The 25,613-nt window shown below is 32.6% G+C and overlaps 3 protein-coding genes and 2 long non-coding RNA genes across 6 annotated transcripts; 2 read left to right on the top strand and 3 right to left on the bottom strand.

Annotated features, from left to right (window-relative positions):
• Positions 1-4: 4 nt before the first annotated feature.
• Positions 5-3,856, bottom strand: LOC141481926 (uncharacterized). Its single transcript, XR_012465247.1, has 2 exons — positions 3,773-3,856; positions 5-714 (listed from the first exon to the last, which is right to left on the bottom strand). It is a non-coding gene; the product is annotated as an uncharacterized lncRNA (long non-coding RNA).
• Positions 805-16,257, top strand: LOC111508353 (uncharacterized). Its single transcript, XM_023163823.2, has 5 exons — positions 805-1,011; positions 1,095-1,670; positions 1,981-2,224; positions 5,739-5,928; positions 10,808-16,257. The coding sequence occupies exons 1-5, from the start codon at positions 853-855 to the stop codon at positions 11,313-11,315; spliced, it is 1,677 nt and encodes a 558-aa protein (XP_023019591.2). The 5' UTR covers positions 805-852; the 3' UTR covers positions 11,316-16,257.
• An 899-nt stretch (positions 16,258-17,156) lies between these two features.
• Ggamma1 (guanine nucleotide-binding protein subunit gamma-1) lies at positions 17,157-18,311 on the bottom strand. The gene is made up of 2 exons (XM_023163826.2): positions 18,165-18,311; positions 17,157-18,103 (listed from the first exon to the last, which is right to left on the bottom strand). The coding sequence occupies exon 2, from the start codon at positions 17,957-17,959 to the stop codon at positions 17,747-17,749; it is 213 nt and encodes a 70-aa protein (XP_023019594.1). The 5' UTR covers positions 17,960-18,103; positions 18,165-18,311; the 3' UTR covers positions 17,157-17,746.
• A 1,542-nt stretch (positions 18,312-19,853) lies between these two features.
• On the top strand, positions 19,854-22,926 carry LOC111508356 (uncharacterized). Of its 2 annotated transcripts, none has more exons than XR_002722515.2 (2): positions 19,854-20,111; positions 22,593-22,926. It is a non-coding gene; the product is annotated as an uncharacterized lncRNA (long non-coding RNA). The 2 variants fall into 2 exon arrangements; XR_012465246.1 differs by lacking the exon at positions 19,854-20,111 and adding an exon at positions 20,134-20,752.
• Positions 21,258-22,977, bottom strand: LOC111508354 (uncharacterized). Its single transcript, XM_023163824.2, has 2 exons — positions 22,836-22,977; positions 21,258-22,777 (listed from the first exon to the last, which is right to left on the bottom strand). The coding sequence occupies exons 1-2, from the start codon at positions 22,956-22,958 to the stop codon at positions 21,314-21,316; spliced, it is 1,587 nt and encodes a 528-aa protein (XP_023019592.2). The 5' UTR covers positions 22,959-22,977; the 3' UTR covers positions 21,258-21,313.
• Between the last annotated feature and the right edge of the window lie 2,636 nt (positions 22,978-25,613).

The following is a 25,613-nucleotide window of genomic DNA, read 5'->3' as shown; positions in this document are numbered from 1 at the left end:
CAAAAAAACGAAAAACATGTAATACAAAGTGACTAAACTTTGACATTCTTTAACCTCCTACCAATTTTGATTAGGGCTTCTTTTCTCGGCATTTTTGTCTTTTAGGCAACAAGCGGAAGATACCCCTTAATATAGCGAGTCCACATTTTCTGTGCAATTCATCATTGTGCAATTCATCATTCATCATAAGTAGAATCTGAAATATCTGCCAGGAAATAAATCTATCGAAAATACTTTCCGCTCCCAAGACAAAAATGATGTCTCTTGACGTTAATCAAATTAGCATCATCGAGAGATGACTAAAACTGTTTGTTTCCGTCCAAAAGAATCATATTCATTAAAATCGCCCGGTATGTTCTCAGTATTTACCGTCCCTATCAGAAAATGCATTGGTGATATTGCCTTTAAGCTGTTAGTGGATGATAGTTCACAATTGCTCTCAGCCTCTGTTAATTAGTTTCGGTGTAATTCTTCTGAAGGTTGCTTCTTCTCTAAGGTAATGGGCAATACTGTTTTCACAGAACGTACCAACCTCTCGCAGACTCCTTCAATATGTGGATCAAATGGAATATTGAAGAGCCAGTTCACGTTCTGCTTGTCTAAATCTCCGATAATTCTATTTTGTTTCAAGTTTGCCAAAGCTTTTCTCATCTCGTTAGCGGCCCCTATCATGTGGATCCATTATTCGAATGAAGTTTTATTGGCTTTCCTATCCTGTTGATAATTAATGACGTTGGTTAGGAACTAAATAATTTCGGAACATATTCTGAAATGTTTTCATACATGTCAAGTGTCAAGTTAATTGATATTTGATTTGTTTTTATTATCATTTGTTATTTATTGGTTTCAATAATGGAAAGCATAAGAGAGTTGAATTTGAATAAAATTTGTCGGGTGTGTTTGTATGAATGTGATAATATGTTTTCATTATACAGTGAGTTATTTGAGGACAACAACGATGATAAAATGCTGACAATTTTTGAAATACTTGCAAACTTATCAACAATAAAGGTTAATACCTGTGAGAAAAATAATTTTTTTTATTCAATATCTGAGAAAGAAACAATTTGCTCAATGTATCATTATCATTATAGGTTGAATCAAATGATGTCTTTCCAACTATGATATGTACTAAATGTATCAACAGTGCACACAGCGCTTATAAATTTCAACAACAGTGCAATCGGTCACAAATGTTATTAGATTCATATATGAATCAAATGAATGATCTGAAAGAAGCTGAAGTACCAATGTTAAGAAAAAATAAAACGAATGTGGAAAAACGGAATCAAGAAAGTTACTCTGATGAATCACCAAAGGTACAATCACCTCAAAGTGAATTTTTGCCTGAATCTGACTTATTGTCTTCGGAATTAGTATTCATAAATGATGAAATAATGAAAAATGATGGCACCGAAGACCCAGGCGAGGATGATTGTGATGATTTGAGGAACTGTATACCACTTGGAGAAGACACTGTTGACCAACTCATAAAAGATAATTTACAAGTAGATAATCTTGAACTGATCTCTCCCAAGATGAGATCTTTCAATTTGGATTTGAAAGCTATGAACAAATTAGAAGTGGCTGACAATTCTAGTCCTGAGAAAGTTGGTAAAGAACAGCCCAACATGAAATATTATATCAAAGAAAAAGATGATAGCACAGTGGTAAGTTACAGTACAGTAATATACGTAACTAATGAAGAAAATTTTTAAAAACAACTCTAGTGACAAAAACATTTTTTTATGAAAACAAAACGCTGTTTTGAAATTTTGTAGAAAAGACCCTAAGGTATGTTGAAATAATATTAGAAGGCTAACACAGGTAAAAATGACCTCATTTACAGATGTTTATCAGTAAAGGGCTATGCATTTCACTGTCATGGGCCATAGTTCTTTTACATTACTAGATACATCTGTTACACATTTCAATAAGGTGTCAGCTGTATCTTACTATATTCACCTTCCTTTTTTGCAGGAATATGAATGCAATGTATGTCAAAAATCCTTTATGACTGCAAGTTGTCTCAAAAGTCATTTAAAACATCATGATGATGTCAGACCATATGTTTGCACAGAGTGCAAAAAGGCATTCAAGGTTTATGGTTCTTTGATGCATCACACTCGTAGTCACTCTGGAGAACAACCTTACAAATGCAAAGAGTGTGGAAAAAAGTACAAACAGTCAGGAACACTCAAAGCACATATGAGAATTCACAGTGGTGAGAATATATGAGTTTATTTCAGGAAAAATCATTTAATAATACTTTTTTATTTGGGCAAAAGATTAGGTCATATGTGAAAACACATATTTCTATATGAAAAACTTTTCCTGATGCTACAAATGGTGTAAGTCAAAAAGACCGTTACCTTATTGACATCACTGTTTATGCGAGAAATGTTACTTAACTCTTTTTTTGACAAACAGCAAACAATAATTTACTGATAAAATGTTTGCACATTTTGAGTTACGAGTAAAATTTTCCTGGAAAATAAAACCTACTCTTGACTATAATGAAGACATGCAATAACGAAAACTTTGAAAGTCTTCAGTTGAAAATCCATACAATGTCCGACTTTCTCAGTATTTTTTTCCAGTATTTGTTTTTCAACTTCTACCTACAATTCATCAAAATTTTGATGTCATATGTGTTAAATAACTTTGCCATATTAATCATGAATTCAATGCAGCTGATTACATTTAAGCCATAATAAATACGTAGAACACAAAATCTTTCGATAATATATTAAATCTCATCAATCTTTAAACACAATGTTTTGAAATAAATGTAAAGTTCCAAAAAACGGGACTACCAAAAACATTTCACAGTATTTACAATTGGAAAATTAAAATGTCTAGGGTCAGCTGGTCTGAGCAAGGTAATGAATAAATCTGTCAAAAATACTTTTCCCACACCAAAACAAAATACTCTCTGTTGACGCGTTTTGCTAACCAAGTTATCATCATCAGGAGAATACCAGAACTACATTTTTATGGCTACTTTAATGTTTTTATATACATCTGGGGTTAGAAATGAGACCCTTGTTCATAGATCTTGTTCCACATTTTCTAATTTTTAAATTTTCAAAGGCATCTAGAAACCTGTCGTCGTGCACCGATCTCAATAATTCCAAGCATTCCTCACTTATTCTGTGGCCATTCTCTAAGACATATTGAGCGACACTGTACTTCTCTGGTCTTTGAAAACGAATATGGTCTGCTTAGTTTGACCAATGTATTTTTTTTTATTGCAATCCTCACAGCTCAGTGTGGGAAAAGTGTTTTTAAAATATTAATTTTACGACAGAGGTTCCAATTCTATCTATCAAGTAACGAATGAAGTTCATTCTATTCTATAGACCACAGAAGTAATTAAATTTTAGGATATTTTTTTATTTCACAACTTGAGTTCACTGCAATATTTCATGACGATACAAATACATGTATAAAAACCCATGAAAAGAATTGTTGTTGTTGTTATAACTATTTAATGTATTAGTCACTGTAGATATCATTATTGTTGTATGAATAGCCACTATTAGTAGAAGCAATGACTAAGGAAGTGAATCACAAGTAATTTATCAACACAGAACACAGATTCAAACTTTTATCATTTGTAAGAAGTAACATGCATACTCAAGGAATCAATTCTGCAGGGATAAATATTTTATTTTCCAACCGTAATTCAATTTTCAATTGTGAATCCTATTTTATATCCCATTGAACTTATAGCACCCTAGAAGAATAAATACTACTATAGTTTACATACTTGCTTTTTCAGAAAAAAATTTCATGTCTAGGCGATTGGTAAGAGAACAGTGAGTATTACAGAAACTGGAATCTTTCAAGAAACAAACAACAAGAAATAAAACTATTATTATATTGAAATATAAATAGAAACAATAGTATTTCACTATCATTATCTTATTTCATTATCCACGATAATGATTATAGAATTTTCACAATGTATTTTATTTAAGACGTGTTTCGCAACATGGCAGTTTTATCAGTTGGACTGATGTTGGAAAAAATATTCCAATTACTCCAAACTCATGTGGAAACGTCTAAAAAAAATAGATAATACTAATTATAACCAATTTCCTAACAACATCGGATTTGATATAGTTAATGGCAAAAATATTATATGTAATAAGAAAATCTGTTTTTATGTTCACAAACGAAATAATAAATGTACATGTCATTTTGAATCTCATTAATATGCCTCTACAAACAGGTAGTGTATCTGAAACCTTGAAGATTAATACTATTGTTCTCAAAATAGTTAAAACAATCAAAGCAAGTGAAATACGACCAGTGAACACTTCAACTCCACTAGAAACAAATTTGGAATTATCTGTCTACAATCTAATACTTGAACAAGTTGAAAAAAAAATACATTTTTATCAACAATTAGTCAGGTTTTTGCAAAATCATTCGTGTGAATCAGGTCTGCAACTGATTTTGAACAAATTTAATGATGAATTGGAGAAGGATAAATTTTAGTATCTGTTTTTCTTTTGCTGGACTTCCTATTTCGAATAAAGACTATTATAACAGTATCCAATAGTTTTGAAACTGGACTGAAACTACAACATTGCTAACTTTTATATTATTTTTTTTCTCTTGCCATTTACTGCATCTGTTAGACATTTCTATTTTTTCTACAACACTAGCATTGTCTGAAAATAGATTTCACAGATTGCCTTATATTGATTATACAAAATTGTATTCTCATATCGTTAATTAGAGTTTCCTTTTCTGTATGTTCCAAGTTTTCATGATAATGAAGTATGAGTATTTTTGGTGCAACCCTGTTTTTGCCTGAAGGAAAAATTATGTGAAATTTTTGGTTATGAAAGATATGTTGTCTTTATATAAATTTTATTCTTGGAATAAATTTGTTCTTTGGCTAGTGGTCTTCAAATCGAGTTAAGATGGTCCTTGTAGCCAAATTTTATTTATGATTGAAACAATTTTAGAATGTTTAGTTGATAAATCCACCGGATTCAAGGGTTGAAATCTGCTGAATTTCTGTGAAAACAACACAAAAAGTTTCAGCGCTTTATTTTAGCAATTTTATTGATAGCAACCTGAAAAAAGGTTTTTGTCTCTCCAAATAAACAACTTTTGTCTAATTCACATTGTGAGTCGGAATATACTCGTAGTATAAGCACTACCAACAGGCAGATGAGGCTGATCTATCAAAGTGCAGTACAAAGTGAGCTAATGAAGTGACATTTGAGTATTAGGCTGAAGTTTAGTTATAGTCTTTGTGTTGTATTGGCAGTGTAGTAGAGAAATAAATTTGAGTTCAACTGTATAGTGTGGTCAATTATTGTCTAATGTAACAATATATCTGTATACTGATGGTTTGTTCATATATTGCCTTAGTTGCTTTAAATGAATGTATCGTAAATTATTAAATGTATACAATTTTAGATCATATAATGAATTGTGAATGGGGTTAACTTGTTAAATAAATAATTAAAAATAAAGTAATTGACTTTTTCATCATGAGTCACATCTGTAATAACCTCTTAGCCACTCAGTACTTATCAGAAAAGCAGTGCATTTACAGATTTCTGTAGAGAACAGTCACTTCAAAAGTTCAAATAATTGGTACAATACAACCAATAGCTTTTGTTGAGTTGTAAATATTTCTTTCATTAACTTTTGCTAATATTTATTTTGGAATAATTTGTGTTCCTTGTTGTAATTTTTAATTTATTCAACAGGTTCCAAACCTTTCATATGCTCAATATGTAGTAAGGGTTTCAGACAAGCTCCCGATTTAACTTACCACATGAGAACACATACCAAAGAAAAACCGTACATGTGTAACGTTTGTGGAAAAACGATGTCAATGCAATGGCATCTTGTACAACATATGAGGTCACATACTGGTGAAAAGCCTTTTAAATGCAAGTAAGTATAAAACAATGTGTTTTAAATTGGCACAGATATGTATACAGGATGTTTTATAAGTCATGGTCCAATCTGAAAAAAATCAGGACTCCATTTTTTTTATTAAATTTCTTATAACATGATGTCCAATTTTTTGCTGTTTTAACATGTTTTAACAAATAGAAAAATACAAAAAATAGTAGATCGAAAATAGAAACATTTGAAATGTAAGAACAAAATCAAGTAAATAATACTCCACGACTGTTGCCTTACTTATATATTTAAGTACATTTGATGGATCATATTTCCGCATACCTCTTGATCTAACGTCAGGCATTCTACAAATTGATCTATCCCTTTCTGAATTTTCTAGAACATTTTTATATTTGCTTTCAATTTCAATAGGACAATAACTTCATGTTGATGACTGATTAATTTAATGGATTTTTGGATTTCTGAAAGAAAAGTGAAACAGTTATTTCATTGACTTGAATTAATACTTCTCGGAAAAAGTAAAATGGATTTATATCATATAATAATGATGATTAGAAATGAGCCCTTCACAACAGTACTTTACATTTCTTTTACTTATTGCTATTATTATCCAATGTACTTCTACATTTGCATTTGCCTAATTTTATATTTCTGTAAATGCTGCAGCAATGAAAAAACTAATGAAAAAAAAATCAGTTTTCAGCTAAGTTTTTTATAAATGATTTTATGTCCAACAATATATTTTTAAGTAGGTAACCTTCTATTATGAATATTCAACCAAATTTCATTTAGAGGATGGACACATTTCAAAGAACCTGTATATATAATTGAATAATATATATTTGAATTTTTATATATTTACAATAAGGTTGAAAGTCACAACAAAGTAAACAGCTGCATTAGGTCACATTGAAAAAAAGTACACGACTGACACATAAAATGTACCGAAAAGTGTACATACGGACAGATATCTGCATGCGTTTTCGAACCACCATCAAAAACGGGGAATTATCAACACTCTGACGGAACGTGTCTGTAGAATATGTGAACCGGAAAACCTACAAGAAGAATTGGAGCATCTTCAAGTTGCTTTAAGATCGAATGGATACAGTGTTACCGAGATCAACAAGGCCATGAAACTGAAGACTTCCACAAGTCAATAGGGAGGAAACTCAAACGGATGCACGTACATTTCTACCGTACATCCGTAGGGTTACAGATAGAATCGGAAAAATCTTAGGGAAGCATAAAATAAAAACAGTGTTCAAGCCCACCCGGGAAGATACAACAAAGCCTTAGATCTGCGAAAGACAAATGAGATCCACTATCAGCTGCGGGGGTAAATCGTATTCCATGCACCTGCGGAAACGTTAATATCGGTATAATCGAAGTAACCGATATAGTAATTCTTAAATCTTCGGCGAACTCAAAGGCCAAAAAAACCAATACAAAGAAATAATGCCGCTACGAATTAGTCCACGTGGACTGAAGAATTGGCGGTTCGTATTGGATAATTTTTACTAACCGACTTTTAGGATTGACTGAAGAGTCATAAAATTAAATTTGAAGTCATGTTACGGTGACCAATAGAATGTGAGGATGGTTAGAAGAGTCGTGTTGTCAATGTTCAGTTCAGGAACTGATCGCGATTTGAGTGTTGAAATTCGATATTGGTGAAGTTATAATTACTTAAAATTTTTGTTATTTGTTCAAAATGTGGCGTCCTTGGACAAGTACTAATAGTAATAACAAGTGTGATATCAACGCAGACTTTTTCCTGTGTAGTGATTCCAATAGCGCTGGTGAACAATGCGAAAAAGAGATACCAGTGAATAAGATTCGGATGCATTTGAATATTGAAACACAGAGAGTATGTTTCAATGTATATAAGAATCTACATATCAAGACGCGATTTGATGCGGGATTACATAAACCTTTAGATGTTCATCTAATAAAATCATTAAAAAAAACAATATACGTCTGTTACAAAAGCAATGAGATTCCTAAAATTAAAATCATAAGGAAGAAATTAATACTTCCGGCCATAACGTGAGCTGCTGTGACAAAACTCTTCAGAATTAGATAAAGAAACTAGGATTTAGATTTAAAATAATAAACAAACGTCAAGCAGTTACGGAAAGCAGAAGAATAGTGGAATTGCGTAACAAATACTCACGACACAGTTACGAAAGGGGTGGACTGATAGTTCGAGAATGTGTACGCCTAACATGCCTGCAAACAAAGGATCGCGACTAATCATTGTGCATTGCGGGGGAAGTAAAGGATGGGTTCCGAATTCTTTGAAATTATGTGGAAAAAAACTTGAGGACTGCAATGTTGACTATCATAATAACATGGAAGCTAATATTTTTGAGGAATGGTTTGAAAACACATTGATCCCAAATTTGGATGCGAATAGTGTAATAGTTCTGGACAACGCTTCCTATAATTCGCAACAGCTCATCAAAGTACCGAATAAAAATTCGAGGAAAGATGAAATACAAAGTTTTTTAATGGATAACAGTTTGTATTTTGAAAACTTCTATACTAAAAACCAACTACTTGAAGTTTTACAGACAAAAACATTTGAAAAAGTTTATGCCCTTGAGAGTATTGCTGAAAAGTATGGACACACCATACTGAGACTTTCCCCCTATTTTTGTGTTTTCAATCCCATCAAGTTGATTTGGGGAAAATTGAAACAAAGCATCAAGCGTAAAAATAATTTTCCAAAATTTGATAAGAAGGTGATAGAGCTAGTTAAAGAAGAAGTATCTAATATTACCGAAGAAGACTGGCAGAAAAGGATTGAAAAGGTAATTTTAGTTGAAAAAGACTATATGGAGATTGGACACTTCCATATCAATTGTGGAAATAAATTCATTATTGATTTAAATGACGACAGTGATGGTGAAACGGAGAATATAATATGGAAGAATTATCAGAAGCTTTCGAAGAAAGTTAGTGAAGTGTTTTTGAAGTGATCGATTGTATATATATATATATATATATATATATATATATATATATATATATATATATATAACTATATGAGAAAGTAGTTAGGTTAGGTTAGGTCACAAGTGAGTGGGTCTATTCAACCCTCTACCGCAACCCGCAAGGGTTTATTGTGGTTCACACCTATTCAAGTGCGAGTAAGTAGTATTCAGAAGTATTTTCAATCATCACTCTGTTATTTGAATCCCTACTTTCCCACTCATCTCGCGCTTAGTGAAAGAGATTACACGATACTGTTCGAAGATGTGAAACTACTTGCTTGTACGGAAAGCCTTAGAAATCCACAAACTTACGGAAAACTACAACAGGAGGCAGTAACGCTCAACCGCATTTGGAATTCCATACTAAAAGATGCTGAAGTGGCAACAGCGCAATGCAATGTTACATCATCAACAGGTAATAACACTTCGGCCAATAACAACGCATCAATAAGAGATGCGGACTACCTGAGAACATAAATACAACCTATGAACTAGGAATCACCAGTTATTGGTGAATCATCAAGATGACTAAACTTCTGAAGAAGCCAGCTACTCGTGATGGCGAAACGTTAGGATGCAGTTCCAAACTACGACGGCCTTCAAATCCGAATGAAGATAGTAACACTGAAAATCTCGGCAGCGAAAGCCTTAACCAATTTAAAAAAAATTAAATAAAAAAATCATTCAAATATTCAAACTCTTCATGATATGAGGATATAAACATGAAGTGTTTTCTAACCATAAAATTTCAACATGAAAAAAAGTAAAATATGGCCATAATTATAATACCAGACAAATAAACTGTTTTAATTTAGATCACTTGAACAGATAATTATCAAACCAAGGTATCATTATTTTTCAATCAGTTACCAGAAACAATAAAATATAGAATCTGTTGAAAGTATTTCATTGTTTTTTCCATTTCTATTGAATATCATAACAATCATCATAACAGATTTGTTTCTTGGGATAAATACAGAAATAGTTTAACTTACAAACCTGAAGAAACTAAAAAACGTTATAGTTTTCAAATGATTTTAATAAAAGTCAGATTATTTTTGAGTATCCACTCAAAACAATATTTTCTTTTGGAGGTAAATCACAAATAATTATCATCATTTCAATTTACTGTGCATACAGATCAACAAGAAGTTGGATGATTTTTTTTCATTCATACAAAACCAAAAGATTCTTGTTTGAATTGAAAGGGGTAAATTTTTAGGAGAGAATAATTTTTGGAAAAAAAGGGTTTGACTTTCTACTTCTCCATCTTTATACAAAAAAATATGGGAAACTTCGAAAAGAAAAAACAATTAATTTCGAAATAAACTGTTAATAATGATGTGTGGATCATGGTTTGGAGAAGTAACTCTCAGACATAAACTAGAAGAAAAAGCCCTCTCAAAATAGCTACTTCCAAATAAACATTGAATTACACGAAGGAAAAAATTCTTTCTAAACAACTACTTTTATATGAACATTGAATTATACAAAAAAACTCTTTCCTATTCAGTTTGTACTCCAAACATTCTCTATGGAAGTTTTACTTACATTGAACACTGTCAACCTCAGTGGCGGTATGATATCTGATTCGATTCCATCAAAACAAATCCAACAAACTGAATAGGAAAGAATGTTTTTTGTATAATTCAATGTTCATATGGAAATAGTTGTTTCAGGAAAGATTTTTCTTCCAGTTTGTAACTTCTCTGCATGATCTACACTTCATTGTAAAAAGTTGATTTCAAAATTAATTGCTTTCGTGTTTTCTTTGAAAGTTTTCAATATTTTTTGCATAAAGGTGGAGAAGTAGGAAGCCAAAACCGTTCTTTCCCGAAAGATTTGATATTCAAAAATATATTTTGCTTCCGACACACATTTGTTAATTTTTGTTATTAATTTTTCAGTGAATGCGACAAGGCATTTCCGTCCTCGACTCGATTGAAACGACATTCTATAATTCATACGACTTTAAAACCATTCAAATGCAATACTTGTGGCAAATCATTCAACAGAAGCAGCAGCTTACAAGTCCACAAAAAAACCCATGTTGGAATCAAATCTCACTTCTGCTCGACTTGCAACAAGAGCTTTCTATGGGCGCATTCCTTGCGGGCACACGTCGCGTTACACGCCAAAGAGTCTACAGAAAGCAGAACAGAAGTTTCAAGTGACGTTATACACAACGAAGATTTGTCCCCTGTAGAATTCAACACGATGACTATATATTCAAATCCGTCTGAAAACTCTGTAACAAACGAATCTTTTACGGTTTTTTCTAGCGTCGATGAAAAAGCCAGTTCAGATTCTTTAAAAATTTGTGCAATCGGGACATCAAAAGATCTCAAAACATTCACGCTTTACTCTGCTGATTCAAATTTTAATCAAGTAACTTCTCTCACTTCTGTTCAATGAATCTGATCTAGTTGTAAAATTGAGGTAACTGTAATTTCAATTTTGAAGTTTATATTTTGCCTATTTTGAAAAAAGAATATTGAAGTGGAACCTCTGGCTAAATTCAGCAAAAACACTTTTTCCACAAGCCAGAACTGCAACACTTTTTTCTAAAATACGAAGATGTATTCAAAAATTCTTAGACAACTATAGAAACAAACAAAATTTGAAATTCACAGTATTTTATTATTCAACATATGGATACATTGGATACATTTATTACAGCGAACCTGTTACATCTCTATATATTATGATCAGAATATCTGAATTCCTCAACATTAATAAACTCAGGCTCAATGTCAATAAAAGGAAAGCAATGATAATTACAACAAAACATAAACATAATTCAATTGACAAAACATCTATAAGTATAAATATTTACAATAAAAAATTGAAATTGTCGAGGAATTTAAATATTTAGGGTTCATCTTGTATCAAACACTGAATATAAAAAAACATTTCAATTATATCCGCGATAAAATTGCTAAAAAACTATTTTTCTTTAGCCGTGTAAACAGTTGCTTACTGTTTCAGATTTCCATTACAGTTTTCAAATCAATCATTCAACCACATTTCGATTACTGCGCTATATTACTATCACAACTTGATGCAAATTGTTTGACTACATTGCAAAAACTACAGAATAGAGGCATGCACCTAATTTTAAGATGTAATAGATATACGCCGACTACAACAATGTTGGAAGTTCTGGATTGGCTTTCTGTGAAAGACCGTCTGTTCTATGCACCCCCATATTTTGACCAATTTATTGTTTTCCATCACCAAATTCATAATTACCCCACTAGAGGGAATTCCAATTTATATGTACCACGTTTGAACTTTACACGATCCATGAACTGCTTATTCCATAAAGGACTATTGGGCTACAATAACCTCCCGCTTGAGATAAAACAAAGTGAGTCTATTATGACATTCAAAAAAGGACTTACTAGTCATTTGAAGATACAACATCCAAATTAATGTTGATGTTATAGTAACATATATATCTAGTATTTGTAATTTATAGTGTTATTTTTCCTATTTATTGAATGCTTGGATAATTCCAAGCATACATATTTTAGTGTTATGAAGTTGGACTGTGACTTTGTCTTTCCAATTTCAAAATGTTTTTGTATATTAGGATGCCTATTTGAAAAATAAATATATTATTACTATTATTATATCTTGAAAAAAGTTTTATCCTACTCTGCAAATGAGGCCTCCACAATTTCTATGGGCTCTTTGATGCAAGAGAATCAATGAGTTTTGAGACTTTTTTGTGTGCAGGGGCATGGTACTACAGAAACAAAATACCTTTGGACAACTTTACATGCCTCGTAGCGTTCATTACCAGTATCATTTGGCAATGATATTGGTAATGAGCCCACTGTTCGAGGTTGGTTTTTGAGATTTTAGCCTCGCAGATGAGCCCCAAAGTGGTCGACCTACAGTAATTTAGGACGAGGATTTGAGGACCTTGTTGGATACAGACCTATCACAAACGGTGCGTGGGATAGCGGAAGAACTGGGCGTTAGTTCCCATGCGGTCTTTGATGGTTCAAAACGTGATGGAAAGGTCAGGAAGCTCGAAAAGTGAGTGCCCCACGATTGAAACGATCGACAGTAATTGTCAGGTTTCGAGGTCTGTCCTTTGCTTTTGCGCAACCAAAAGATCCTTTTTTAGATCGGATCGTCAGGTGTAATGAAAAGTGGATCTTCTACAACAGGAGACACCGATGAGCCACCCAGGCACTTCCCAAAGGCAAAAAAGGCAATGGTTACTGTATGGTGGTCAGCGGCTGGTGTCAAGGGTCTGATCGTGCCACGACAACGCCCATTCGCACGATTCACAAATGACTGTCCGAATAATAAACGAATTGAGCGTCGAAGTTTTGCCTCACCAACATACTTCCCAGACTTCTCGTCAACCAGCTACCATCTTTACAATCACTTCAATAACTTTCTCATTGGTAGAACCTTTGGCAGTCAGGACTAGACAAAATCGGACTTCATCGAATCCCAAGTACAAAATTTTTATGCTCAACTCTAAATGGTGGTATCCTTCAGCTAAATCAAATACAGTGCAGAGTTTTTTCCCTTTTAAATTAGAACAAATTTCTTCGATATTCAATCCAACTTTTGGCTTTCTAACAATCTGGGGTTGACCTTGCAGGCAACAGCAAAATGGTTCACATTTCTCACATTTCTTTCCACAAGCAGGGCATTCACGGAGGCCATGAATCTTCTGGCATCTCCGATACTTAAAGGTATGTTTGTTCTTTTCATACTTAATTGATTTATTGTTTCTCTTTTCGTACTTATCCCTATTTCGTTTCCCAACTTTCTTCTAAACAATATTTACTTTGGTGCTCTTGAAACATAAGACTCTGTTGTTTGCTCTGTTCACTGATCCTGCAGAAATGTCTAGTTTTTTCTAAAGTTAGTTCATCAATTTGAAGTAGTGCTTCCCTTGTTGTTCGGTCTCTTATGCCAGCAACTATTTTTTCTCGAAGAGCTCTGCCTTCGTGATATAGTGCAGGATTTATTTCAATAAAATTACATTATACAGTGAGTTAAGTGATAGTTTTAAGACGGATTTCGACCAAAGAGACTCGCTTGCGACTAGTTTCATTTTCAAAAAATTAATCTGAGTCGCGTGTTTTGTTGTGAACTATATTTTCCACTACATGAACAGTTTTCATCATACCTTCTCTAGACTATGTTTTTATAATGGGCTACAATTTTTTTATAATCGAAAACAATGATACTAGATGAGATCATTGGTAAGAAGACGAATAGATTATGGAACGGATAAAATTATGGCAGATTTGATAAATGATGACATAGGAATGAATGGAACTGAGATCATAGTTTTGTAATTTTCTAAGAATGCCCAATCACGAATTTGAGAACTTGTTTAATATACTGGATGTACTGGGACCAAAAAATTTTCAAACAATACAAATTACAGATATGTCATATCGGAATAGATGTTTTGTTGTCATCGCCGACCGTTTCCATATAGCGAACTGTGTTTACTAAAACACAGACTAAACACCGAAACCTTTTGATCTTTCCGCCTACCGACGGGACATTACGTTGTTAACAAAAACACTTGCCTGCGACACAAAGTCTTCAAAATGTTTGTTATTCAGACAACTCACGTTTTTGTTTTGTTGAAATCGACACAGTTGCTGTTTTTTGTGATTTTGTCTGTTTGGTGAAAATCCGCCTTACATTCTTAATCTAATCTAATGGTATGTTTACACTACATGATATTCAGACGAAGGTTAAACTCATAAATTCACCCTGAAAAGTTAACGTGTAACTTTTCATATTCATAAATTACGCTCACAAGTTGAATAAATAATGAAAAAATTGAAATTTCTATACTTAGCTTCCTCTAGATGGTTGGCGAGGAAAATAATTCTTTATTACACTTAACCAGATTCTCTAATGATTTAGTTTTGTTTATTTTTCATATTGTGGAAGGTTATACATCCAAAAGACAGTAAGAAACATTAGCAAAGATATTATCCGTGGTAGTATCGTTCTGGCAGCTGGTGAACACTTAGTGGTGTAAATGTCGACTGCGAGGACGAAGTTAGTAGTTCGAAGTCCCAGGCAGTAGTGGTAGTAGCTTTATTGTCCAAAAGATCATTTATATGATGTAGGACAAATGGAGTTCAGAGATCAATATGAAAAAAAAATTACACACAAGGATAACACTACAATCATTTCATATCATGTTTGAGAAGATTATTGGAGATGAAATTGTTTCCGCATCCTTATGGAGCTTATTAATAATCGTTGCTGACAAGATAAAATTTCAGATAAGTAAAATGTGATATAAATTCAAAGTATGTCTTTGATGAAATTGTAAGTTTGTGATCAAATTTCTTCAGCGTACCAAAATAGTTGGTTTATCTGTACAAGAATTCTGTTTATTTTGGGTACTGGCACAAAACGAAGTGACTCCGAAACTGAAATTTCAAAATATAAAACACCAGGGAGTTTGACATAAATGAGAACAAGGGGTTATGAAACGAAATTAATCAACAGTGTAGCTGTTATATTTGCAAGATATAAAAAGCGTAGGTTTTGTACCTATCCTTGCATGAGCTATTGAACAAAATGTTGCATATATATCAAAGCGTGAAAAGAGTCACTGTCTAAAACTAGCTAAGCACTGTAGTTCTATTGGCATTTTCATTTGTTTTTTAATAATATAACATGGTCGTTCTAAACTGCTACATGTTTACCAAATCTAAATATAAAATATTGCTAAGGAGAGAAAAAACTACTTGTATATTACAGTACGTCTTGAAAAAATTCAAAAGTACATTTAGTAGAAATGAATCAGTCGTTTGAGAAGTACCCCTTTTCGAAAAACTCGAATTTTGGTTTTTCCCATAGATTTGTACCCCATCCTTGCACACTCCGGAAAGAATTGTAAACTTAGTAGAATATTATCGTTATCAAAATTTGTCAGGTTTTGAAACATTTTTTGTTTTTTCTACAAGTTGTATTTTGCGACGAAGTGGAGTATCTTAAAACGATGGATTCAAATATTAAAGTATATTTTTCTGATCTGTCTTCTATTCAGAGTGCAATTAAGAGTGTTTGGCTTCCAAAATGTATCCAATTAATTTTGTGTCGTTTGAAAACAATTTTTTCTACAAACACCACCACACGCTAAAAAAATAAATAGTTGAATTATATTTCAGTAACTGAATTGTAAATAAATTCATTTTGGGGAAGACAATTACTATAAGGAAGTGGTTATTATATTGTTATATTTTTGTTTGGTTGATTTGAGATTTTATTGATGTTATATTTTTTCAGTCTGAAATATTATTTATTGAAATTGTATGAATATATTAATAAATTAATAGAATTCGAATCCTCTTTTTGTTTCTACCCTTATACCGTGAAAGCAGTTTTCATATAGTTATAAATACCTGAGAGAAATGTAAAATGTTTGTCGGTAGAAAGCTTATTATAATATATTTTTGTTAATTATCAGCAGGCATTACATACAAAATTATCAAGCTTTGTAACTCCCATTTTTTTCCCGATTTTCAAAACCTAATTATGATCATTTGACAGTAATGTACAGATTACCATTATCATTTTTTAATTCACTTCATTTTCATTTATTGAATCTAAAAAATGATAATAAATGTCATTTATTGGCGAATACTAAAGGGCCATATTTCTGTAGTTTAAATTGAAAGAGATATAATTTTTAGGATAGGTTAGGATCCTTTCTCAAAAATATTCCTGTATCTTAATGAAAAATATTTTGTGAAAGTATTTGAAATTCTGTTATTACTGTTACATAAGTCAAACATTACTCATTTTAAACAATTCATTTTTGGTTTTGAGTTAACCACCTTCTACATATTTCAAACTCAGAATATATTTTGTTGAAAGAAAATAGAAAAGAATTCATTTCATTACCTCATACAAGGATGGAAGGTTTTGGCTTTCTATTTCTCCATCTTTATATAAAAACTAATCTCTCGTAAAAATATACCCATCACTTCTGAACCACTCGGTATACTATTATACAATCCTATATATTTTGAAATTGCTTTTTTGATAGATTCATAATGTGGAAGGCAATATATTTAATATCATTCAAAAATAACTTTCATATTCCACGTTTTAGGGGTTGGAGAATATTCCAAAAATGTTTGATAACTTCAATCCTCTATCTGAAACTTGTAATGGAAGCTCGACGTGATACATATAACTAACTGATAAAGACAATGAAAATGGTGTATTAAAATACATAAGTTTTGATCATAGTTTATTGAAGCTCTAAAAAACTAGATTTACATTGCATAAAATATATGATATTTCAAGGATCGGAATATCGCGGAGATGTTTCACAAATTCACCAGCAAAATATTCGAAAAGAAGTATATTGTATACAGTAATGTTCAAAGGAAATTTGTATCATTTCTGATGATTTTTTTTTTTTGAAAAGTAACAATGAAGCAAGTTTGTGAAAACTCCCAATCAGTTATTTTCATGAAATACCTAAAACTATTCATGACATGAATTCTAGAACAAGAATGAGACTTCAAACCCCAATTATAACAAACACTTGGTTTTTTCGATGGAATATACACTCAAGCAAAATCACAACTTGATTATAACATTGGGTGCCTGCCCAATTTCAAAAGCAATATTCCTTGAATTATGAAAGAGGATGTTTTCTATGATAGGCTTCACAGACTTTTCATAATTCGATATATATAAAACTCCACTATTACATTTATTGATAACCATGAAGAAAATAATATAGAATAAAATGATTTTATAAATTAATATCCATGTCTAAAATAGCAATACATATAACGTTAATTAGAAAGAACAGATAATTACAATAATGTGCAAGGCGTCTTTTCTCTGAATGGATTCACCCGTTGACTTGAAAATCCAACAAGTAAACAGTCATCCTGTTCATGTTCAGAGATGTACTTGATGATGTCTTTCACAGCAAGTGAAACTGGCATCCTCTTTATCGCAGCTTCCCTTCTAAGCTGCTCCGTCATAAGACGTTGCTGTTGGAGATTCGAGACAACCATGTCCATCAACGCAGTATCGGATAGGCCTATGTTGAATAATTTATTAAGACACTTGCAAAAGGAACAGGGCGCGGTTCAACACCGTCTTCAGTTATTTTTGTTTAGAAACTTTATTGTTACTTATTGATGTGGTACGATGATCGATTTCGCCTAAAATTAGGAGGTCGAGAGTTAATTATTATAACTGAAAAACAAATGAAAAATAAATTACCTCAATTTTCTAGTTTTTGTTGATTAATTTTATATGGAACACAAAACTTAGGATATGAATTGTCATTGTGTCAATTTATTTGACATTTGTCACAGAGCCAATTTTTTATAGAATACATGAAAAAATTAGGGTCTGCAGAAAGCAGCCGTTTCGTATGGATATTATTATTTATTGTATACATTTAGAAAAATATCGAACGAAACTCATTTTTTGTGAAGGAGATCAGACTTTATTCGGGTTTACTCATCTTGTACGAACTGGAGAGATTTGTAATGGAGAAATTTATGTAGGAGAAAGGGCACGAAGAGAAATGTTCTATATGCTATCGGCGTATTACTTTTTGGATACAGGATACCATAATATAATAGGTACTTGACTGATTAACGCCTATAAGTTTATGACGTACAAACGGAATTTTCAATAAAAGTGTAATGTAATATTCTTTGTTATTTGGTTTTCATTCTGTTGAAATAAAAAATCATTCGAATAAATCAAATGAAAATAGTAAATTCTCAAATTTTACCAGAAATTTTAACTGTTGAATGGAATTCCAATATGAACTTGTCATTATAACTATTCTCATTATGATTTTTTTTAACGATTCATACTCAATTTCTAGGACCGTAAAGTATGAGATAAGAAAAACGTTGCCAAATAAAACTCATTGCCACAAAAACCCAGGCATCTGTTTTCCCCGAGAAGATAAATGCCTCCGAACAGGATAGAATAATGTCAGGTCAGACAATTCAGCTTTCTGCTTCGATAAGTTTGTTGGGGGTTGAAATGGACACCAATAGGTCTTTTGGTACAATCTTGTCGCTGGAATTGCAAAGCTGCTTCTCAAAAGCTTGGAACACTGTTCAGAACCAGAAAACTGAACACACCTCAGCAACTTTTGATGCTTTATAAAGCTCAGACCAGACCTTCTTTGGAATATTGTTCTCAAGTATGGAGCTCTGCCCTCAAACATACCCCGAAGTTGCTGGATTCCATCCAGAAGAGAGCCATATCCATCTGATTGGAGACGCGAACATCACGTGCAACCTTCAGAGCCTGGAACATCGAAGAAAGGTTGGAGATTTCTCTCTCTTCTATAAATACTTTCACTGGAAGTGTTCAAGTGACTTGGCACATTTGATTTCACCAAGAGTGGTACATATCAGAAATACGCGACGGACTGTGGCTGCTCATCGTTTTGAGGTTCAACTCAGTACACCTCGAACTTTACTGTTTAAGAACTCTTTCATCTGGAGAACTGCGTTTACGTGGAATAAACTTTCTGAAAACGTTTTTCCAAATGGATTTAATCTCCAGCGATTCAAATTCAATGTGAATCACTACATTCGCACTGGCACTGTTCTGAGAGCGTGTTAAAGATTTTCCTGTTTTAAAAAAAACTAACATTCAATGCTAACAGCTGTTTCGAAAGGAAAAGATGACAGTGATGTGTATATTTTCACCATACCCATTCAAATACTATACTAGAGAACTGTTTAGGGAAATCTCATAGAGTTTCAATACAATAGTATAGAGACGTGTTTCTTGAATTCGTTATGGACACGCTTGAAGAAGCTACTGTATAGTGAATTACGTGTTGCGTTTTTGTAAAAATGTTTAGTGAAAATTTCACAATAAAGTGTGTTTCAAACAAAAATAATAAGCACTCCAAAAACACTACCCTAATTTATAATCAATTCAAAAATCTAACCTTGAAACATGCGTATTTTAAATTCCGCTGTAAAGGCTAGTTCATATTGGAACGAACATCGCATAAAAAGTGCGATTTAAAATGGCGTCGTGTTTATCGTAAAAAAGTTGAAAAAATTGAACTTTTTTGCGATTTCCGCAAAATATTATACGTCAACATACAATGAGGTTATATTGCTTTGACTCTCGTTTTTTAAGTCCATACATCGAAATTGAATCCGAAATGGACGAATGTGTCAGGTTGTTCAAATTATATCAACTTTACCGTAAAAAGCTTCATTGAGAAAACCCCGTCTTTATAGTGGAAAATATTTTCAAAAATAGAAGAAAATATGGAGAATTTCACAATCTTGTGGCTGAAATAAATGAGAATTACAGATCCAGAGAAATATTTCATCTATTTCAGGCCCACTCTCTCATTATTCAATAAATTATTGAATTTGGTTGGCCCCTCATTAAAGAAAACTCATTTTGCAAAAGAACCCCTCGCCCCTGCAGGCAGTAACGTTGAGATAAGCGGTTTGAAAACACGCTTCTATTAAACAAAACTTAAGAAAATTGTTAGTCCTATATTCTGATATGATGGGGGTCTAGTCTTAAAAGTCGTAATTCGTATGAGTCGTATGTCATCATTCAGGTTCAGGTAATAAAATTTAAAATTCAACAATGAAATCCCTAGATATTGCCTGCTTCAACATGAACAGAGTATTTTGACAATTGAGGCAAATTTGCGGAACCACAAAAATATTACCGCAATCGTTCTAATATGAACTCGCCTTAAGGATCCGTAGAAATCTCAAAAAACAATTTATAGACCCGTGTTTCGAGCTAGTTGTCCTCATCAGTACGGTTCAGTCATTAAGATGGGAAATATTTGACTGGTAGGACTATTTGTCTTTTTCTGAGCGGCACATCCGTTAAACTTTCTCTATAGTATACTTATATATAGTATATGTTTCGCTCGTTTAACTAACCAAACTTTCATAACACTTGAAGCAGATATTTTTAATAGGAAACGGAATTTTTTTCTGTTTTTCTTTGAAAGTTTTCAAATCGTTAAAAATCAATAGAGAAGAGGCGAAAAAGGTATTTTTTTACCAAAACCAAGTATGTTTTTTGTACTTTCCATAACTGATTTGAAATGATATAAGTAGTTTTGTTATTATGAAAGTAATGAACTGATTGATACAGTATTTTTTATTCAGTTCAAAGGAGAAACACTATGTTCACACATTACAAGCTTGAATCACACTTCCAAAGATACTACCCTGGCCTTTTCTTACTATAGCAACCTATTTGGACCTCAGACGGTTGCTCAAAGAGTAGTTGGCTGACGGTTAAAACAATTATAGTGATAATAGAATGGAGTGGAATAAAACAATGGTATTTAGTTCATATACACAGTTATTTTTGGAGTTTCTTTTCAACAGTTTGCTACTACTTTATGAACTACAAACATTCTTTTTTTCTGCTTCATTACTTTTCATCTCATTTTCTTTATGATGCCTATTGAAATGTCTTTTCAGATTGCTGGAGTCACGATATCCTTTATTACAAACTGAACATACAAATGGTGCTTCTCCAGAATGTTGCCTCATATGCACTTTCAGAGTTTGAGGCTGAGAGAGTAATTTTCCACATTCTGGGCAAGCATAGAGTTTTTCACCACTATGTGTTCGTAAATGAATAGTGAGATGAGACAAAGACGTGAAGGACTTGGAACAAATATTGCATCTATGGTTTTTTGCAATTTTTTGCGGTTTCTTCCTTGAATTATGGGTATTTGGCAAACTTGGCTCTTGGATTATTTTCTTACAGTGGGGACATTCAAGATGCTGTTTGGTTTTAACCTGCAATAAGTGTTTGTCACAGTTACTCTTACAATAAGGACACTTGAGTAAATTGTTTACATGTTTGACATGTTTAATATGGCGGTGCAAAGAATATTTCTGCCTAAAGCATTTTCCACACTGTTCGCATTCAAATGGTTTTTCATCACTGTGAGTTTGCATGTGAATCGACAATGTGGCATTGGTGATGAATCTCTTTCCACACATATAACAGAGAAATCTTTTTAATCCTTTATGTATAAGTTGATGGTTAGCATATCCTGATCTACTTCTGAAATGTTTTCCACATGTTTCACATGAAATATTGAGGCGGACACGCCTTTCTGTGTAATTCCTTTTCAACTTTGGAATATTTTTGGTAGTAGTCATATTATGAACGTGATGAATATGTGCTGTATGATGAGCAAGTCTACTGAAACTTTGATCACAATGTACACATACGTAAGAGGTTTTGCCATTATGGAAATTTTCATGTTCATCCAAACATTTTTTTAAAAATCCTCTATTACACAGTTTCATTTCCTCATGCATAAGAGCATGTCTTCTCAAATTCCCAGCAAATATGAATGTTTTTGAGCATTGAGGGCAATTATACGAACCTGTATTATGTGATTTGAGATGAATCACTGATTCACTACAAATTTTAGATTTGAAAGCAGGTTTATATTTGAGCTTGAATTCACGAATATTTGAGCTAGATCCCCATTTTTTTCTATTTTTTTTACATTTCATCAAACTTTGGTTTTTATTGTCGGAGGGTACAATTTCAGGAAGAGAAGAGGCTTTATCATTTTCATTGTTTGAATTTACCGTTTCGAGCTCGGAAGACATTTTATCAGTTTCGCTAACTTTAAATGTTTCTGATTTGCAGGTTTCGCCAAGCCGAGAATTGGCTAATTCATCACAGGCCCCAGAATGCTTATTTGATTGACTCAAAACAGCTGCCCTCAGTCTGGTGTTACTCGCCTTCAATTTTTCAACAAATTTCATCAAGTTTTCTAAATGAATTTTACAGGAACTACATATATTTTTGGGTAGTATGTCATTCCCAGTAAACTGAAATTCATTTCAATTTAATTATATGATATACCTACCTATTGGAGTTTCACTTTACCTCTGTTTCTAGAAGAGTACTCAATAAATTTATAATTTTAAATTCTGAGTTTTCAATGGGCTCTAAATTGTTGAACTCCATGCAAATCCTGCACATTTTTGAAAAATTTTGAAGCAATGCCATTTTTAATTACTTTTTAAATCAAGACAAATTCAATTTTTTGTGTTTAACATAACCTGACAGATTATGGTTACTATGATTGTATGATCAATATAGAACACTATAATGAACTGACAGTTTAAAAGCGTCTAGAAGCAGCACTTCTTTGCCATTCTCTTCATTCAAGAATGTATTTATTTCGTGTTTCTTGTTTTCAATAAATTTGGAATATTTAGTGATCAAATTTGAAACGAATTTTGTCTTCATTTATTTGTCTCATTAATTTTCATTTTCCATTAACAAACATCCAGAAGATACTTGAGGAAGAATACAACACTGGCGAAGGTGGAAATAATGAAACTGGTAATTGTTTTGAACTTCAATGAGAGTAGAAATTAAAGATATTATTGGAATATATTATTTCAGAAGTTGTATTTTATGTACCTGAAATGTGAATTTGATATTCAGTGAAATTTTGTTAGCAATATACATATTATTTATAGTTTCCAGGCAGTTCAAACAATTCGTGACGGGAAAGAATGATAACTTAAAATTTCTTCCTCAACCTCATATTCATGTAATGGTAATCTCCAGAGGGTTTCCAATCGAAATCAGTTGTAGTCGACTACAAAAATATATCATGAGAAGGTATTCGACGTTGTCATTTCTACATATTATATGTTGAAAGACTAAAGGCTTTTAGCAAGTCTACAAATAATATCCTTTGGATTCTGATTTGTTTTTACAGACTGTAATCATGTTTACAATAATGTAATCAGAGGAGAGTAACTTCAATCAGAGATGTCTACTATATATGCATTCAATGGTGAATTCACGTTTCATTTATTGGTTCATTTGGAACATATGTGATAATTATAACGCCCGACCATACCTGCGAATGAAAACCTCCTGTCACGAGTGAAAATGATCACTTTATACTAATTTCACCTGGTGCCTGACTTATGCCCGTATTCGCCGTTTTCTCTGTAAAGCGAAGTTTGCGTAGGCCCGCTAAAATTCAAGCAAAGCTTAAATGTATGCGGTATGCACCACAGTACAATAAACGCAGCTTATTCAAGCGCCAAAATAACTTGTAACGTTTACGCGCCAATTCTCAAATTACGACAACCGAATGTTAGGTGAATTTAATAAAAATTGGGGGTTTGATGGTTAACTTTTATCTTGTTGTGGAAAAGTATCAGAATCAGATAAAAAAAACATACTTACCAGTGAATTTTCATATCTATTACAAGTGAAATGAATGAAAAAGTAAGGGTTCCAAACTTTACCTCAATGAAAAATTAATTTTGCAATTCAATCATAGCTCCCTGTATTGCAAAATAAGATCTAACTGACCAGATATAGAGAGATAAATGTTCAACTCAGGACTAGCTGCATCTCGGCCGATGGCAAGCTCTGCTGAACAATAATAATACTATAAAACCACTCATAATTTTTTTATTTTACATGTGGTCAGTTATAGCTTATGTGATTGTATTGAAAAAAAAAAGTAAAACCAATTGAATGTTTTCTTTACAAATCGAATTCTAAAGCATCTTCTATGATCTCCAGCACATATACCGTGCGTTCCACTGCGTGTACAACGCAATACTCATTCAGGCGTTCCACATGGCGACCGCGATCGTTGTGGTCGCGGCGAAAACGTCATTAATGACGTCATTACTTATGCTCACGCCTAGCTCACGACGACCCATCTCAAGAGGTGGGTCGATGTGAGCGTTTTGTGAAACTGAGCGCAATTTTCAAAACTAAAAGCAGCAAACATGGCGACAACAACAATGTCGTTCTATTGTGCCGAACGAGATACTGTTGTGGATCTCAAACTTTCTCCTGCAGATGCTGAACGTGCGTTAAATAAAAAAAGGGTTTAATTTTATACTTGTGAATTATGGTATATAATACTAAAATGGTTAATTTAAGAAAAAATTAACCTATAAGAATCTGTTGTGGCCATTTTCCAAAGAGCTATCATCAATTGATGACGGGAAGGAATTGTAGGACATCCGGGAACACGTCGGACTAAATCTTCTTGTATCAGCTCATGTAAATAATTTAATGTACATCTTGACAGTGTGAAGAGATCGATAAAGATTTTCATGAGTAAAATTTTCAAAATCTATAGTGTATTAAGTGATAAAAAATAATTTACCTGAAATGACTTTTAAATTCTTCATCTGAATACCGAGTAATTACATTATCGTAATCAATAATACGTGGTCTAAGTTTTCATTTTACACGATTATATTTGTGGAAAATTGTATTCCATTCTTCATCTGAGCTGGACGAACTAGTACTTTGTGGAGCATTATTTCGACGCACCAACAAATTTCCAACTGCCGCCGTAAAAGGCATTTTTATTATATACGAACATAAATTAGTTAAATACTCTTCAAAAATTAAAGTATATACATAATTTTTGTTTACTAAATCATGTTAACCAACAATTAATAGAACTTATTGATACCACTTACAAATTGTAACATAACCCCATCAACTTTTTGTTTTGATTTTTTAAACGCTCTATGTGTATTATTTAAATGAACGCTCAAAGCGCTCCAAAATCCATTCCACTTGAGTTAATGATTGTGACGCCCAGAATCAAGTGGAACGGCAAAAACCGTAGTCGTGAGCGTGGTCGTTGTGAGTGCTTAGTGGAAC

Source organism: Leptinotarsa decemlineata, unplaced genomic scaffold (genome assembly GCF_025532065.1).
Source record: "Leptinotarsa decemlineata unplaced genomic scaffold, Ldec_3_MD MMD2_tig00000576_RagTag_RagTag, whole genome shotgun sequence".
Taxonomy (NCBI): domain Eukaryota; kingdom Metazoa; phylum Arthropoda; class Insecta; order Coleoptera; family Chrysomelidae; genus Leptinotarsa; species Leptinotarsa decemlineata.
This window is presented reverse-complemented; position numbering and strand designations above follow the sequence as displayed.